At 51.3% G+C, this 16,415-nt stretch overlaps 8 protein-coding genes across 8 annotated transcripts; 3 read left to right on the top strand and 5 right to left on the bottom strand.

Annotated features, from left to right (window-relative positions):
• Positions 1-217: 217 nt before the first annotated feature.
• Positions 218-1,575, bottom strand: N7515_006179 (uncharacterized protein; the record flags this gene model as incomplete). Its single annotated transcript, XM_056666923.1, has 3 exons — positions 218-1,305; positions 1,383-1,448; positions 1,506-1,575. The coding sequence occupies 3 exons, from the start codon at positions 1,573-1,575 to the stop codon at positions 218-220; spliced, it is 1,224 nt and encodes a 407-aa protein (XP_056520519.1).
• Positions 1,576-2,229: 654 nt separating this feature from the next.
• N7515_006178 (putative COPII vesicles protein Yip3) lies at positions 2,230-2,748 on the top strand (the record flags this gene model as incomplete). Its single annotated transcript, XM_056666922.1, has 1 exon — positions 2,230-2,748. The coding sequence occupies one exon, from the start codon at positions 2,230-2,232 to the stop codon at positions 2,746-2,748; it is 519 nt and encodes a 172-aa protein (XP_056520518.1).
• Positions 2,749-2,774: 26 nt separating this feature from the next.
• Positions 2,775-3,977, top strand: N7515_006177 (uncharacterized protein; the record flags this gene model as incomplete). The annotated part of the gene is made up of 1 exon (XM_056666921.1): positions 2,775-3,977. The coding sequence occupies one exon, from the start codon at positions 2,775-2,777 to the stop codon at positions 3,975-3,977; it is 1,203 nt and encodes a 400-aa protein (XP_056520517.1).
• A 1,350-nt stretch (positions 3,978-5,327) lies between these two features.
• Positions 5,328-6,152, top strand: N7515_006176 (Frag1/DRAM/Sfk1 family protein; the record flags this gene model as incomplete). The annotated part of the gene is made up of 3 exons (XM_056666920.1): positions 5,328-5,350; positions 5,406-5,675; positions 5,732-6,152. 3 exons carry the CDS (start codon positions 5,328-5,330, stop codon positions 6,150-6,152), a joined length of 714 nt encoding a protein of 237 aa, XP_056520516.1.
• Positions 6,153-8,258: 2,106 nt separating this feature from the next.
• N7515_006175 (tyrosine-protein phosphatase) lies at positions 8,259-9,478 on the bottom strand (the record flags this gene model as incomplete). The annotated part of the gene is made up of 4 exons (XM_056666919.1): positions 8,259-8,751; positions 8,852-9,073; positions 9,147-9,305; positions 9,372-9,478. The coding sequence occupies 4 exons, from the start codon at positions 9,476-9,478 to the stop codon at positions 8,259-8,261; spliced, it is 981 nt and encodes a 326-aa protein (XP_056520515.1).
• A 423-nt stretch (positions 9,479-9,901) lies between these two features.
• Positions 9,902-10,780, bottom strand: sha1 (putative calmodulin-binding protein Sha1; the record flags this gene model as incomplete). The annotated part of the gene is made up of 1 exon (XM_056666918.1): positions 9,902-10,780. One exon carries the CDS (start codon positions 10,778-10,780, stop codon positions 9,902-9,904), a length of 879 nt encoding a protein of 292 aa, XP_056520514.1.
• A 660-nt stretch (positions 10,781-11,440) lies between these two features.
• nscB (metallo-beta-lactamase type thioesterase nscB) lies at positions 11,441-12,420 on the bottom strand (the record flags this gene model as incomplete). The annotated part of the gene is made up of 2 exons (XM_056666917.1): positions 11,441-12,136; positions 12,211-12,420. The coding sequence occupies 2 exons, from the start codon at positions 12,418-12,420 to the stop codon at positions 11,441-11,443; spliced, it is 906 nt and encodes a 301-aa protein (XP_056520513.1).
• Positions 12,421-13,005: 585 nt separating this feature from the next.
• Positions 13,006-15,956, bottom strand: N7515_006172 (glycoside hydrolase family 35 protein; the record flags this gene model as incomplete). The annotated part of the gene is made up of 4 exons (XM_056666916.1): positions 13,006-13,969; positions 14,023-14,521; positions 14,590-15,666; positions 15,722-15,956. The coding sequence occupies 4 exons, from the start codon at positions 15,954-15,956 to the stop codon at positions 13,006-13,008; spliced, it is 2,775 nt and encodes a 924-aa protein (XP_056520512.1).
• Between the last annotated feature and the right edge of the window lie 459 nt (positions 15,957-16,415).

The raw sequence follows: 16,415 nt of genomic DNA, 5'->3' as shown, positions 1-16,415 counted from the left end.
AAGTGCACAGTTGGCTAGCAACCCCGCCAATGTGGACTTGTTTACAGAGTAGACTGTGATAGTGATGACAAGGAGACACGGAGCATATCTGCATAGCTTAGGCCAACGTTTCAGATTATTCAAGGGGAATATGTATACAATTTTGTGTTTGCCTAGGCAAGGCCAATATAAACTCCAAACAGAGATTCTATAGTAAAGCCAACTTTTGTACTTTTGATTAAAAGCCGAGAAAGCAATAACCAACGCCCGGGGTGCAAGTACCCGTCAGGTATATCTCCGAATCATGATCGCTGGGAGCGCTTTCCACGCTTCCGAGGGCGGGACTTCGATGTAGCAGTGGTCTCGGCCTCCTCAACCAGGGCTCCTCCGCCTCATCGGAATCAGACTCCTCCTCGGCGGGAGTTCCCAACACTCGGCCAACTGTCCGGTTAAAGCACCAGATGGGAAGCTTGAAAAGCATTGTCTGACGCAGAGTGGGGCGTTCAATCTGATCAATGTCGAGCAAGAACTCCTGGCGTTCGCCATCCTCGTTCTGCTCTTCCAAAAACACGTTACCGATGGAATCAACAATCAGAGTCTTGCCATTCTCCGCAACAACGCGCTTTCGCTCGCCAGTGCTGGCAGTCTGCTCAGTGGGAGTGGAGGTTCCCGAATTACGAGAACTTGCGCGACCTCCTCCCTTCTTATCCTTCTTGTTCTCCCTGTCCATCATGCGCTTCTGTCGACGGTTCACGGCCATGGCACCACCCTCGCTGGCTTCGGGGGCAGGCGCAGGCGCGGCAGCCGTAGAGTCAATTCCAGGGATACCGCGAACACCCATTTCATCGCCCCAGGCAGCCCTGCGGGCCTGGCGAATGTAGCGGTCGACAAACTCACGCTGGCGCTTCCAGCCGAGGATCAGGGCAGCGTAGTGAGCACCGCCGCCGAAAACCAAAAACAATCCCACCATCACGGAGCCCAGACCGGGGCGGAAGCGCGAGTAGTAGTATCCGGTACCTTTCCACAGGGGGAAGCCGTTCTTGAGGAAGTGGTCGTAACGCTCACGACCGGGGCCGCGGAGGACGTTGGCTACCAGATTGAGACGGGCTGAGCGAGCATCGGCGTCCTTGACGGCAGCGTCAATTTCACGCTGGGTGGGACCCTTGTTGACATTGACACCCCCGTGGGACTTGGCCTTGCTCTTATCCTTGGCGTAGTTGGCGATAAAGGCACGCTTCACCTTGTCCGGGTGGATGGTTCGCGATTTCTTGCGGTAAGCCTTGGTGATCTGCTCTTGATTGGCATTGGGACGGATCTCGAGGAGGTCTGCAGTAGTCCGAGTATTGTTAGATATGTATCCTTACGGAGGGGACTCTGGTATTCCCAATTAAAAATTTACGTACCGTAGAAGGTCACGTTAGCACCTTCATGTGCAGCCACCTCATCGCGTAGACCAAAGATCTCATAATCTGTTCGATTTAAGTGGTGAGTATGGGGGTTTCAGGAGCATCGGGGGTAAATAGTACCTTCTTTAGACCAGGCAGCAACGAGGCCGAAAAAGACAAACAGCGAGAGGAACAGAGCAAATGGCTTCATGATTGTGGAGCGGTCAATGCCGCGGAAGCCAGAAGACGCAAAAGTTGGCTATTGAAATGAACGAATGAGCGAGTGTTGGCTAGTGGAGGACATGTTGCAGGAAAAGGGCGGTCGGGCAGCTGGCGAAGTTACTGCAGAGAACCCAAACGTGGCCCAATCGAGTTGATGAAGTTATTTCTGCATATTACTCATTTTTCATGTGTGAGATCATATTGTATTTCGACTATGTCTAGGTATATATAGACCTATGTTCTATCTTGTAAATGTAGGTAGTTCTACTTTTCTCCCATATGGGTGTCTCCATCCGGGGTGTCGAAAACGATTTCCGCACCCAGAAGATGGCCAGGAACTGAGGGTCCATGTCTATTATTAGTTCGGCCAATAACTATTTCCCGACAATTGTCGTTAAAGGGTTACTTGGCTTCTAACTATTGAGAGGATTCTTGTGATCATCTAGTACTGCCACACTGAAACAGCCGTGCTCTGACTAAAACCGAAAGGGGCAAAGCCAAAAAAAACGGCGACTGCCTTACGACGTGTCAGCCACAGTCTCTCTCTCTCTTTCCTCTCTATCACATTTTACTCCCTTGCAAACCTTCAATCCCTCACTACTTTTCCCACCTCCTCACCCCTTCATCTTTACCAATCTTCAAAATGGTCTCCATCCCAATCGACATGATCACTTCGCGTTTCGGCGATCGCTTCAACAACATCCGCAGCACCTCGTTGAGCACGCGTTTCTCCAATCTGCGCCCAATCTCCGAGTTCCTCGACATTAAGCGCCTGTCCAAGCCCGCCAACTTCGCCGAGGCCCAGAGCCGAGTCAACTACAATTTGTCCTACTTCTCCAGCAACTATGCGGTCGTGTTTGTGATGCTCAGCATCTACAGTCTGCTGACAAATTTGGCGCTACTGTTCGACATGATCTTCGTGACCGCAGGTCTCTATGGAATCAACAAACTGCAAGGTCGCGATCTGGATCTGGGCTTCTCGCGCTTCACCACTTCGCAGCTCTACACGGGACTGCTCATCATCGCCGTCCCCGTCGGCCTCTGGGCCTCCCCCCTCACGACTGCCCTGTGGTTGATCGGCGCTACCGGCGTGACCGTCTTCGGCCACGCCGCTTTACTGGATAAACCTATCGAGAATGCTTTTTCCGAGGAGGCGGTTTAGGTGGTCGACCGCGAGCTCCTTACGATATGCCCCCATGGGGAAGACCACCAGGGGCACGAATGGGGAGAAATACTAGGGGACGCGCGGCGTGGGGCGAGGCACGAGTGGAGGAGGTTGATAGTGACGAGGATGGATATGGGCGGGACTTAATACGGGGTGGTCGATACACGAGAGGGCTGGACTATGAAGGGCGCGGGCCACGTAGGCGACCTGCGGAATATGTGGATCTGTCGGATGATTCTGAATCGGCGGATGGGGGAGACTTCGATTTATACGATCAAGGGGATAGCACGGTGGCCTATGCGATGCAGTTGGCCATGCGGGACAAGGAGGATCAGTTGGTGGACCAAGCGCTGGAGCGGATTCGCCGTGCACAAATGTTGGGGAAGAAGAATGTTCGGTTATCAAAACGGGAGCTGGATGCTTTGGAGCGTAAGCGCCAACAAGTGGACAATTTAGGTGGGACCCGGCGCCCAAAGCAAGGCGCCAATCCCCCAAAGGCGTCGTCGCGGCCATCGTCGAGACGAAGCGCGGCAGGTTTTCCGCCAGAACAATCCGCCGCGTATCCGCCTTTTGCGCCCGACCCATTCAGCACCTGGGCTCGTGGGAGTGCGGGAGGGCCTGGCCGGCCCTCTAGTTCATCCTCCGCTACTGGCCGCCCCCGGACTCCGACAACGCAATCGCTTCGTCCGCAGCAATCCAATTCACCACTTCGGCCTCCCTACCCGCAATACCCTCCTGAACGCTTCGCTCCCAATGGCCGGCCGCAGACGTTGCAGCAACCGCCTATGTACCAACGGCCGCTGCCTGACGATCCTCAATGGGCTCCCTCCTACTACAATCAAATGCAAATGAGCCCATATGGAGAACCAGCGCCTTACCAACCGCAGCTTCCCACCGATCTTAGAGCGGGACTGCATGGTCGAATGAGCTATCCTTCAGGTGCTCCATATCAAGCCCAGCAATCTCCCCAGGGTAAACGCCCATCCCAAGGCACAACGCAGGCCCAAGACACAGCCGCAGCTGCTGCCGCAGCTCCAGCTTCAGTGTCTGCCGAATCAGAGTCGGGGTCGTCCAGTGAAGAAGAATCGGAGAGCAGTTCAGAGGATGAAGTGCAAATAGTCAAGGTGACCAAGGTGGCGGAGCGACCAGCCGCGCCAGTTGCAGTTCCACGACGGCGAACTGTGTCTGGGGGTCGAGGTGGTGCTCGCAAACGGACCAGTCGGTGAAGAAGTCCATCCTCGTGGCTTTGATATCCCCAAAAATTCCTTTCTGTCTCGGTCTTTTTTCTGCTTTACTGTTTTTAATTTCATCGTGGCGGTCACACGACGGGCGTTATATTTTTAGTAGACCAGCTTTCTGAGTCAAGCACATACACAATACAATTGGCTTTTCATCCTGGCCAGGCTTCAAGTTGGTAGGCCATATCTAGTAGGGCATTCTAGATCTTAGTGGAGCTTGGTGATCATTATCAGGTGGATATCTCGTGGCTGGCGTGCTAACGTGTACCTTAGAACATCCATGGATGCCTTCTCCCGCAACCACGGATAGGTTTAGACCAGAACCAAGGATGCTCATTGCTCGCCATGTGCGTAAGCCAATCTGACTTTGCCAAGTCCTCAGCCACCCGCTCCCGATCTTAACTAGTGGCTGGACAACAGGCATTAACGTTTTTATACGCGGTACGGTCTCATGAATAGATAATCTTAGGACGGAAATGATGGCAGTGAGGAGCACGCATATGGCATAGTGTTTATCGATAGTAGAAATTGTAGATCATTAGTGCTGCGGATAGGACCAGAAGATGGGTGGGGACGCGCAGAGTGGTCTGCCTTGGCAGGCGATGACGTCGAAATCAATAATCTCATCAGTTACATAACTGCCTCTGTCGGGCTTGTTGAACTGGTTCAATTCTTATTTTCCTTTTTCTCTCTTTGTCGTCGGACGTCTGCTTTTTCTTTCGTTATCTAGTCACCTCCTGGATATACCGCTCCTCGGCGCTTCATCGTCCTACCCAACTGCGATTACATCCCTTGGTTTGCCATCTAAGCGCCACACTGCCGCTTGACTCGTTTTTTTTGTTTGGCCGATTGTTGGGTGTGGAATGCTACTTTCCCGTGGAATTCTGTACATAGTAACATAATTTAAAAACTGGTGAGTCTCTCTTTTCGCAACCGGCTGAGCCTAGAAGACCTCTCGCTCTAGGCCATCGCATCGCGTGGAGTTGCGACTAACGTCGAGATCTTGTAGATCCGCTTGCACTGGACTTTTTTTTAGCCAGTTACCCTCATTCATTCGATCCGATATCCCACTGTCTGGAGTCTCGGCAATCGGCATAGGAGGTCCCATATAGCTTCATCGCATTTGACCCGGTCTTGCTGCTTGCAACACAGTACAAAGTCGCAAAGATGTGGATTGTATCATTTTGGATGTTCCCACTGATATCAGCATGCATGTGGCTTGGTAAGGGCACCTCCGGACTGCACATTTCGATCTGAACTGCAGCTAACCATGCCCTAGCAATGCTGATCGCCATGCTGGTCAGCTGGGTCCAAGACGGGAGGCCCGTATACCCCAGTATGGACAAAGGACAAAGCATAGCGTATGTCTCCTCCCTATCGTCTGCTCCCTCACGCACGCTAATTGAAGCCTTGCAGGTACATTTCCGACGTCGGCGCAGCGCGCTTGAAGCCGCTTTTCATCGCAGGTAGCGTTGTCACAGTCGTCTTTCTCGATTTGGCCTTCCTATCAGAGCGATGGCTCCGCCACTCGAACCAGTTAGCTCCGAACAAGGGCAAGCTCGACAAGGCTTGTGCGGTTCTTTCGATTTTCTTCGCCATCGCCGGTGCTGCCGGTTTGATCCTGCTCTCCATCTTCGATACCGCGCGCCACCCGAAGCTGCACGATGGGTTCCTCGCCCTCTTCCTGTGAGTTCTGTCTATTCATATCTGCAGCCTGTACATAACTAATAGATCCCCTCCAGTGCCGGCTACGTCGTTAGCGCCGTCTTGATTTGCGCCGAGTACCTCCGCATTGGAATCTTCTATCGTCGCGAGCACCGTGTTCTGTTCACCAGCTTCTTCATCAAGCTCGCTTTCATCATCATCGAAGTCGGACTGGCAATCGGCTTTGGTATCTGCACGCGCAGCAACGATGTGTCGAAGCAGAATCCCGGCGCTATTCTCGAGTGGACGATTGCTTTCGTCTTTACCGGCTATGTGGTCTCCTTCATTGTTGACCTTTTACCTTCCGTTCGCACCCGCAACCACGTGCCCCAAGGCGAGAAGTACTTGATGAGCCAGAATGGCTTCCGCGGAGAGGAGCAGGCTGTCTCCATTGAAGAGCCGTTGACCCATGACTCGAGTGGTCCGACTACTGGCTTCTACCGCGGTCAGCGGGTTTAATCCTCTGCCGTTACTTATGATGTGACGATGTGAATGTCATCTAATACACCATTTGCTTTGATTGCTGATTTGATACCTGTCTACGGATTCATTTTGTTTGTAATATTGGGACCTGTGAATTTCCCTATATATACTGTTTTAGGAATAGCTCTAAATCATTTTGTCACGTGGGTACCTTTGACAGCCTGTCAGCCTCCTACGATGTTTTGATTGACGTACTTATATGTTCGTGTCCTATTGGGTCGACCATATTGACTCTCTGTGGTTTTATCGTGATAGTTGACTGAAATACTTATATCTTCTTGATCATTACCAAAAGCTGATCCCTCTTAGAGCGATATATGGACGAGACACTCCCAGATGATAGGGCTATCATTGCCCCAGTCCCCACAGTAGACCTAACTGTTGAGGACCGGTTTCGGAATTTGAAGACATCAGACATCAGTCACGTTGTCGTCCAGTAAGTGGAAGGTACTTTGGCCCTCATATTATCAGTCATTCGACTTTCCAAATGTTAATTGGGTCTATCTTGAAGACTCTCTGATAAAAGGCTGGACTCAATCATGCAGTGTTGCGCGGGCCTCGGTTATGATCCCGACAAACCTTGGCCTTTCTGGTTCTTCATCGGCAAGGCCCTATCGAAAGCCCTTTTTGGCGATGAGCAACAGCTTAAGTGGCTGAATTCTGTTCGAGTCCGGAATCGGGAGTTTGTCGCATTCACCAATATGAGGGGGGAGAATATGTCAGACCTGGAACTACTGAATCGTGACAAAGGAAGACTTCAGGTGATCGAAGTCGATTTCTCAAAACCTGTACCAGGTGGAGATCTGAAGGCTTTTTGGAAGCCTGCACGGGAAATTATATGCCAGAGAGTTGAAGAGTGTGAGTGTCCAGGAATCGACCGAGATTTCTCTGTTTTCTAATTTTGAAACGGACAGGGCTTGAATTTTCAAGAAGGAGAACCACGGGATCGAACGGCAAACTAGACACAGATTCCTCTGCCGTCTAACGATAATGTGCCCTCAGCCCTATGGAATTGATTGCGGATTGAGCAGCTCGAAAGCGTTCTGGTTAAGCGTCGTTGTACTCCCATATAAAACACGCTCAGGAAGCAAATTACCATCCAAGTACCTTTAGATGATCAAATCAAGTTTCAAATGGTTCAAATTCAGCCGCGTACGCGGACGAGTGACTTATAATACATGCAAGCAGGAAATGCGAAAGGTTACCACATTCTCACGACTACTTTCGTCTCCGATTGACCCAAACGCAGACAAAACCGAAACCTATGATACCTACCTCAGTTGTAATAGATGGCTTCTCGCGTAGAGTTGACCTTAAGCACTCCCACAGAGTAACAGGCGTTTCTCGGCAACGTTCTGGGCGCATATAATGGCTGAAATCGCCCCGAAGTTGGCTCGGTTCAGAGTACTGGGAAGCCTAACATTTGTAGATGATGCTTTGGTGTTTGAGACCATCAATATTTGGAAATATCCGTGCATTGTAAAGGCTTTCCACTTCGTCGATATCTTCGATCTCGTCATACGGTCGGCTCCCAGTAGAGATCTCATAGATCAGACAGCCCAGTGCAAACAAGTCGGTCTTGAAAGTTCGTGGGGACAGTGGGGAAATTCGGTACCGGTCCTCCTCCTCAGCCAATGACCGCAAGTCCCCGATGGCTGATCCAGCAAAGTCGCAGAGTTTGATCGATAGGTCGTCGGCCATGAGGAAGTTACGTGGGCTGATATCAGCGTGCATAACACCATGGGTATGTATAAAAGCGACAGCGTCGTGGCGAAATGGGCATACACCGTTAGATGGGGGATACTATACGGTCTTGAATATTCACTTTCTTTATACAAATCTCAAGTGTACAACGACAATACTGAATTCATTCTCCTAGGTGCTACCGTAGACCCAATACCTAATATCGAAACCGAAGCACTATCCTCCACCATTAATCATCAATGCATCGAGTTCATATTCCTTATGCGTATGCATCCCAGGGTCATTATCATATACTGCGTATATACATCGTCCGACGTCCATAGGTATCACCATATATCCAAGTATCCAAGCACCTGCAAAAGGGAAGAAAGAAAAGAATCAAACAAGCAACATCCCCCTAATCCTCTCCTGCAACTCCAACCCAATCCCAATCCTCTCCAAATACCCCCTAACACCCCCAAACCTCTCCAAAAACCCCACCGTCTTTTCCACAAACCCATCCGGACACCTCGTATACTCCTCATCAAGTCCAATAGCCCTAATCTCCTCCAACCTCTCCTCAAACTCCGACACCAGCTCCCCCTCCGAGCGCGAATAATCATCAACCATCGCATCCGTCGGCACCATCCCCACCAACAAAAGCACCAATAAAACCACCAGCCCCGTCCTATCCTTCCCCTGCGTACAATGCACAAGCACCGGGTATGACTCCTCGCGCGCCAGGATCTCAAAAACAGAACGCATCTCGGCCGTGCTTGATTCTAGCGTGTCTTGTGCTAGGCCTGTTAGGCCCCGGGGGAGCATTACGGTGCTGCAGATTAGTCGGATGGCGTCGCTGCGGTAGCCGGTTGTTGCAAGAGTTATTACTTTTCTGGAATTGGATTGGGGTTAGTTTTTGGTTATTATTTTGGAAATATGACAGGGCATCATCATCATCGTTTGATGAAGTATCTGGGTTAAGAGGAACGTACATATAAGTGAACCAGTCTAGCTTTGATAATAATGCACGCTCGAAGCCTTTGCCCGTTAGACTTATCAGGGCGCGTTGTGAGTTCGGGATGTCGAGGAGGTGTTCTTCTGGATTTGAGGGGACGGGAGCTTCAGTGAGGTCTGTTGATGAGTCTGATGAGGAGGAATCTAGTGAGTTGGCGATTTCGCTGCGGCGTTTGCGCGTGGCCATTTGGTGTTCTGTTCTGCTAGGATTAGTCTTTTTCTCTTTTTCTTCTCCTCTATTTCGTGGGTTTGAGATTCAAGTAGTGGACGTACTGTGAGCGGAGGTCGATGACGGTGTAGATGTTGAGTTCTTCGGCCAGACGCCGTTTATCGCGTTCTGAGGCATCGTCGAGCTGGGATTTTATTAGCTCCTCTCTCTTTGTTTCTTTCTGGACGGGGTTGGCAGTACCCTTGCACTGCGGAAGAACACGCCTTCTTTTAGGATTCTACGTGATCGTTAGTTGAGTTGCACGGATTAGAGGTGCTATCTTGACTCACTCTTTGCGACAGAATTGATTTATCGACCTGCCGATATCGCGGAAGTTGATGATGTTGTCGAAGGGGCGATCGGGCGAGTCTAGATCGACGCTGTTGTGTCGTGACATATTGTATATTAGAGATTATCGAATATGGGGAAAGGTAGAAGAAGCGAAATCAAGATGTTTACTATCAGACTATCTTTGACGCCAGATACGGGCCCGTCTTTCTACCCGTAACTTTGGGCAGCGAGCCGGAGCTTCACCGCTCGGGGGCCTGGGTACTTACGCGTAACGCGGAGTACTGCCGAGTGGGTCAGGGACGATCTAGCCCCAAGGTCATAGCGTCATGTCAAAACAAGGTTTAACCAAGAATTACACAATAAGTAGAGTGTACTCCGTAGAGACTTCAGGATGAGATTGATTACTAGACAAAATAAGATGGGAGTTTGTTTCTTATAATGGTGGCAGGGGACCAGGGGTATCATTTCGTACATACAAAAAAGACATGAGAAAGAAGTGAAAGCGAGAGAAATGAGAAAGAAAGGCCCTTTAGAGGCGTCGAATGCCCCGACGGCCAGAGCCCTGATTCCCCTGGCGAGCGGAACGTCGCTGAGAAGCAGGTTTGCGGCGGGTCATCTGTTCGGTGCTCCCTGCCAGCTCGGCCATCTGTTTCTGCCCTCGCAGCTTACAGGCTTTCACACCACGCCACCATCGAGTAATCACCTCACATGCAAACTTCACCCTGGCCGTGGCGATACCGCACACGTGCTTATTTCGTCGTTCTGTAAATGATCGCCATGCCCGTTGAATAACGACCGCGGAGCAGGCACGGTTTAAGGCAGAGGCCAAGGGATTCCCAGCAGGTGGTGAATGTTCAAACTTTTCGGTGACTTCTTTTTGGGGACTCTGGCGACCTCGAGTCACATCTAGAGCTACTCGCTTCAGTGACTCTGGTTGGGCTTCTTTTGACTTGGTTGTCATGCATGCTCTGAGACTGGTGGTTTGCAGGACTGGACGGGCCATCCTGGACGCCGTTGAATGACATTCTGATTTGCTTTTGTTGTTGCTGGTGATGACGGAAAATCCAGGAGGAACGTTTTCTTTGCCGTCACCTGTTCCAGGGACATCAACTGTTATCGCCATTGGCTGGGCAACCTTGAAATTTTGCTGAAGCGGAGCTCTGGGAGTAGATCCTGCCAACGGCTTTTGTACCTGGCGTCTAGCACGTTGCGATCTGAAGGTGTTGATCTCAGAATCACCTGGGATATGTCCAACGGTGTCTCTGATTTGCCGCTTCGGTGAACTGTAAAGATGCATGAAGCTGATGGGAGTAGAGTCATCAGACGGAACGTATATTACATCACATCGCCTTGAAAGCTCCTGCCTCGACGAGCGCGGAGTCGGACCTTCGTCGTGGAGACCAGGCATGATGTCGAAACGCCCTGATAAGACGTGAGATTTCATACTGAGATGAAAGCTAGCCCAATTGTCTTGAAAGCGAGGAAATATGTTGGAATTGTTGTTGCGGAGAAGCGGTGAAATCAATCAAGGGATGGAATCCGATGCGGGGAAGACGCGGGGTGAGGCCTTGGTGTTATCAACAAGCTCAGGCGATGGTACAGTGGCGGGTCAAATTAATGGAGATGATAGTCTGATAGATGGAGAATCGCGTGTCTGGAACACTCGATTGCTACGAGACCCATGTTGACCTGTGGACGGGTTGTCCAGGGCAACATGTGGGGGTCAACACGTGAAGTTGGTTGATGCTCGGCCCGCGGGTAGGGCCTAACCCGATTGGGCTAATGTTTATTCTACGATAGCTTAGACACATGGCTTCAGCTCCCGATCTCATACCTTAGAAAACATCCCGTGATTGCGAGGAAAGAGTCCCCAGTCCTATTCGGAAAGAAGCCTGGAACTGCCTGGAAGGCCCTGGATGGGTCAGCTTAGCCACTTAGGGAGTTGAGTTGAATCATGCCTACTCTTAACTCTGTACTGATAGCCAAAACATGTCGGACGACAGATTGACGAAATTCAGTCATATGCATTAGTCTAATATACTTCAATTGATCAATTGACAAAGTTAGTCTACAACAAAAACCACTTCTTCTCTTGCCCTGCGCCAGCCAACCCAACCTTGCCCTCGTCGGCCAATTTCGCCAGAACCTGAGCTATAAACGGTCCCGCCATCGCCTCCATCTCAGGCCCGTAAAGGTATATGATAATCTCTCGTGTCGTCAACGCTGGTCTAGCCATGCTGTTACCCCCGATAAAAGCCGACAGAACCTTCTTTTCTCGTAATTCCCAGTGTCTGCTCCAGACGATGAGTTTGGCTGGTAGGTCGTCAATCACGGCACCATGCCCTGGGTATCCAACTATTATCTCTTCATTGCGCGCACTTTGGGCCATGACTTGCAGACTTTTCATGTATCGTCCCAGGTCTTCCAGCACAACACTGCTTCCATGTCCAAGCACATTATCACCTGTGAACATGGCACCGCTTTCCTCCAAGACAAAGCACATGTGGTCTTGACTATGTCCAGGCGTGAACAAGGCTCGTAGCGTGCTTCCTTCAGCGGTAAAAGTCTGTCCATTGCGAATTGACTGTTGGCCCTGGTCTGGATGGGCCTTGTAGACTGCTGTGGCCAGATGCGGATACTGAGCTAGTAGGGCCGGGAGACCACCGGTATGATCGTGATGCCAGTGAGTCAGCAGGACCTCGGAAATGCTCAAATGGTGTTGGTCAAGATAGTTGACCAGTGTAGTGAGCCAGATTGGACATCCCTGTTGACATGGTTAGCTGCTTTAGTCGCCGACTCACTGGAAAGTACCAAATTGGGGTGGCCGGAGTCACTCACTTGTCCAGTATCTATCAAAATGCGTTTCTGGCCACGTCCAACTAGGTATGTATTGGTCCCTTGTAGTTGCATATCTCCTGGGTTTCCACCGAGTATGCGCACCACCTCTGTGCTGAGTTCCGCGACAGCGGGGAGATATGGCAGTCCAGCGGTCTGGGCAGATAGATATTCCTGCCAACTTGGCTGCATCCACACTTTCGGAGGGGACATTTTCTTGTGTGATTGACTCTAGATAACCCGATAGGCTTTTGCGACTTGAGTAAGCAGTGTTGGAACTGAAAGTCCTTGAATTTGGTGAGCACACGCAGACACATGCATGGCTGCCTGATATACCAGGCCGTAGTATTCAGCTGACTAGCCCGGTCCACCAGGGTGAGCCCCACCACTTCTCCACCTTCTACTGCGTACTCCACGGAGTAACCTGCCCCAATCACCCACCATCCATAACCTGCCTGGATCTAGGTACGGAGTATAAGGCGTAGCGTTAATAATAGGAGACATTGCTGTAATACTAAGGATAGACCTAAGCGTCACGGAGAGTGATTCAGTCCCACAATATCGTTACCTTGTGCTGTGCAAACAATCCCCCCCCCCCTTGTCCAACATCGACATTAGTCCATACATCACGCATATTGTCGACGATTATCCTCCCATCGCGGCTGCAAATAAGACCAATTCTGATCAAAGTCGAACCCAGAGCGATAAGCCCCATATGTAACAAGATCCACCTGACTCAACTTCGCCCCTTTGTCCGTGAGCGCCCACAGACTAATCGCCAAAGTATTCTCCCCACGATTATTGATCACCCCCCGGCGGGAAAGGGAATCTACTCTGCGGGCCGAGATGGGGCAAATAATGACCGAACTGGTACCCGTTCATAAAGATCTGGACTACTGCAGGTGTATCAGCATCCGCGTCCAATTGCAGCCCAATCGGGACATCCAGGTCGGCGTCCAAGTCGAGCTTGAATGTCGTCGTGTAGAATCTACCTGCTGCACCAGAGACTCCGTCGAGCGGGCTGTCGGATCTGGCTGTGTGGGGCGCTTTGTATCCCGGCAGATGCCAGCCGAGACGCTCTCCGTAGAGACCTCCTTCGTTCATGGGTCCGCGTACGGGGTCGATGTTGGCTTCGCCTCCGGCGTTGCCTTGGATGCGCCAGGATGTGAAACTGCCATTCTCAAGTGTGGCGCCGAGGATCCCGCGTGGGTTTTGTGCGCCGTTGGGGGATACATTGGCCTCATCGTGGCCTGTGTAATCCATAACGACTGTCAGGACATTATCGTGCCCTTGCAGAGTGGAACGGTCGAAGACAAGCTCTGCAGATGTCGCTGCGAGGGCGGGATCACCAATTACTCCGCCGACGTAGACGCCGTTTAGCCAGGCGGCCCAGCCGGCAGCTACGCCGTTTTGAACGGTGAGATTGGCGCCCGTGGCGGTTACTCCGTCGAACCGTCCACGGTAGATTTTGGTTCCGGCGTGATAGCCATAGTCGCCGGAGTAAAGCACCGGGAGCGTGAGTGGTGCTACAGAGTTGGCCGAGGTTGTCTTGTTGCACACCGTCCAGCGAGAATCATCGTAGTCCGCCTGGATCTCCGGGAGAGTGTCTTGCGCTTTCCAGGATCGTAGAGCTGGTAGTGAGATCTTAGCATCTTCCGCTCCTGGAGCCGATCCGATCAAACTGCCATAGGCTGTCTTTTTAGTCGGGATGTTTTTGCCATTCCACTTGATCTTCTTCACCTTGGAATCTCCCGTGTAGACCCTAAGAATAGACATTAGCTGGGCATAACCCTTGCAAGATGCAATCATACTCACTCAAGAGAAGTCCGATTTGCATTATCACCGACAAGACTGACGGTATCACCGTGGACAGTCGCTGTGCGCACGAGATATGGCCCAAGCGCAATGATCTGCTCACTTGGAGACACAGTGGGATTGGAAGTGGTCGGCACTGCAAAGAAGTTCCAGGCTGTCTCCTTGTCGAGAAGATAGACGAGCACGCCGTTGGAGAACTTGACCACTGTGGTGCCGTCCCCTTGAGTATAGGTGTATTTGGTGCCATGTGCCGATGCAGAGGACTTCACCTTGGAGTTGCCGTACACCTTGAAAGTCAAAAGTGGTGCATCTTTGAAAACAAATTCACCTTTTTGGTCGATATTCAGGTAGAACACAATGACATTCACGTCGAGCGTGGCGTAGGTCAAAACCTCAGCCGTTGAATAGAGTAAGCTCGACCCCTTTCCGATGTGATAGTCAGTGACTATAATCTTGCTTTGGCGGCCGGCCAGCTCGATGTCGGGAACTGTGATAGCCCCTTTCAAATAATTCCGGTTAGCACACGACTGTAGCCACTGCTGCCCATCAGATATTAGAAGTACCTACCAACGGTGGTGTTGATGTTTAGTGAGGTAGTAGTCACAGCGCGAGAAGAGCTGGTAGAGTGCGCGAGAACATAGAAGCCGGCTTTAATTTCCGGATTTCGCAACGCCCAAGTGTAGATGCTGGGGTCACTGGTATATCCCGTTCCGTTCCCTTCCATTTCCGTCTGCAGAAGACCAGACGAGACACGAGTAAACAAGCCGATCAGCTTAGTCTGCTTGAGCTTGTCCCGTATCTCGCGGGTCTCGCGCATGGGTGCAGAGTAATCATACGATGTGTAGACAACCGGAGCAGCGCTCTGACCCCAAGAAGTCGCCCCCATCACCATGTAGATGTTCTGCAATGTGACTCTCGACCCGATATTGTTTTTATAGTAGACGTCGGCGAATTCAGGCGAAAGCTCACTCGAACATTGATCATAGAACGTCCCTCCCCAGGGAGAGAACCAGCCGCCCTCAAACTCTGGAAGGTATTCGGGTTGCGAGCTCGAGTAGTTCTGGAACCATTGGTAGTAAGTGCGAACCAGATTGAACCCGGTGTCTGGATTGGTACAAGACAGACCACCAGGATAGGAGTCCAGACCGTAGACGTTGACAGCACCACCGACGTCCTGGTAGTCAGTTGACCAGCTCATTGAGCGCATCCCCTTCTCATTATGGGAGCTCGGGACAACGATGCCCGCCTCATTGAAGGCATCTTTGATTTGTTCCATGTACTTGACAACAGTATCGTTGGCATCATGATGGCCCTCCTGCAACTCATTCTCATGTTGATTGAGAATCACCGGCCCGCCATTAGTGATTTGGTTTGCGGCGATGATTTTTCCGATTTTCTGGATCCACGGATACCACCGGTCATAGTATGAGCTTGCGCTGGTACGCGTTTTGCCCATTTGACCATTAGAGGCCCACAGTGCAAAGCCGCCAGCGGAGGTTTCAGCATTGCAGTATGGACCAGCGCGCGCGATCACATACAGACCGGCCTGCTTAGCGTAATCAAACACGTGCTGGACGTCATGGGCGCCGCTCTCGAAGTCGAAGGTATCTTCGGAGGCGGAGTGGAAGCTCCAGAAGAAGTAGACTAGTCAATCCGACGGGCATTAGTGCAGTTCACCGATCTTGTCGATTTTACTCACTGGATACCGCATTGAACCCATTTGAACGTAGTTTCTGAAACACGTCCAGCCACAGCTCGGGCACGGGGAGTCGTTGGTAGTGGAATTCTCCGGAAAATACATATATCCTTTCTCCCTTGACAGAGAGACTGTATTGGTCCCATGTCACATCGGTGGTCTTTCCATTGTCCGTTGCCGAGACGAAGTAGCCCGGCAGCAGTCCCAGGAAGACGAGGAAAAGCGAAAGGAGACGCATTGTGGGTCGCTACATGGGGTAGGCCTCATCTTGGAATACTCCTTCATATACTCTCACCGGGTCTCGGTCCTTCGCGATAGAGATACCCCGTGGAACTGCCGTGCAACTGGGATTGGTGGATGTTTTGTATGTGACGGAGATCAATACTGCGTTAGGGTTAGGCTATCTTGCAGGATGTCGAGGATTGTTGAAACGCGGGGGAATCTCACGATCCCCGCCGGAGTAAAGCGGCCAATCCCTGAGAGTAAACAGAGTCCTCAATTGCACCCATTGAACCCTAAACACAACAAATGTCAGTGACGCGTTTGCACAGTCGTGAACAGCCTATAAATATCGACATCCGCGGTGACAGTGTGACGTGTCTTCAGTCTGAGTCAGCCTCAATGACCAGCCGCAAAGCGGGTTGAGCGTCTTTGGAAATTGTATCGATGATCGGTCAGCTTCTTGACCAGGTGGGCC

Source organism: Penicillium bovifimosum, assembly GCF_028826915.1.
Source record: "Penicillium bovifimosum strain IBT 22155 chromosome Unknown utg000005l_segment0_segment0, whole genome shotgun sequence".
Lineage (NCBI taxonomy): Eukaryota > Fungi > Ascomycota > Eurotiomycetes > Eurotiales > Aspergillaceae > Penicillium > Penicillium bovifimosum.
The sequence above is the reverse complement of the archived record's forward strand: the minus strand, read 5'-3'. Positions and strand labels throughout refer to the sequence as shown.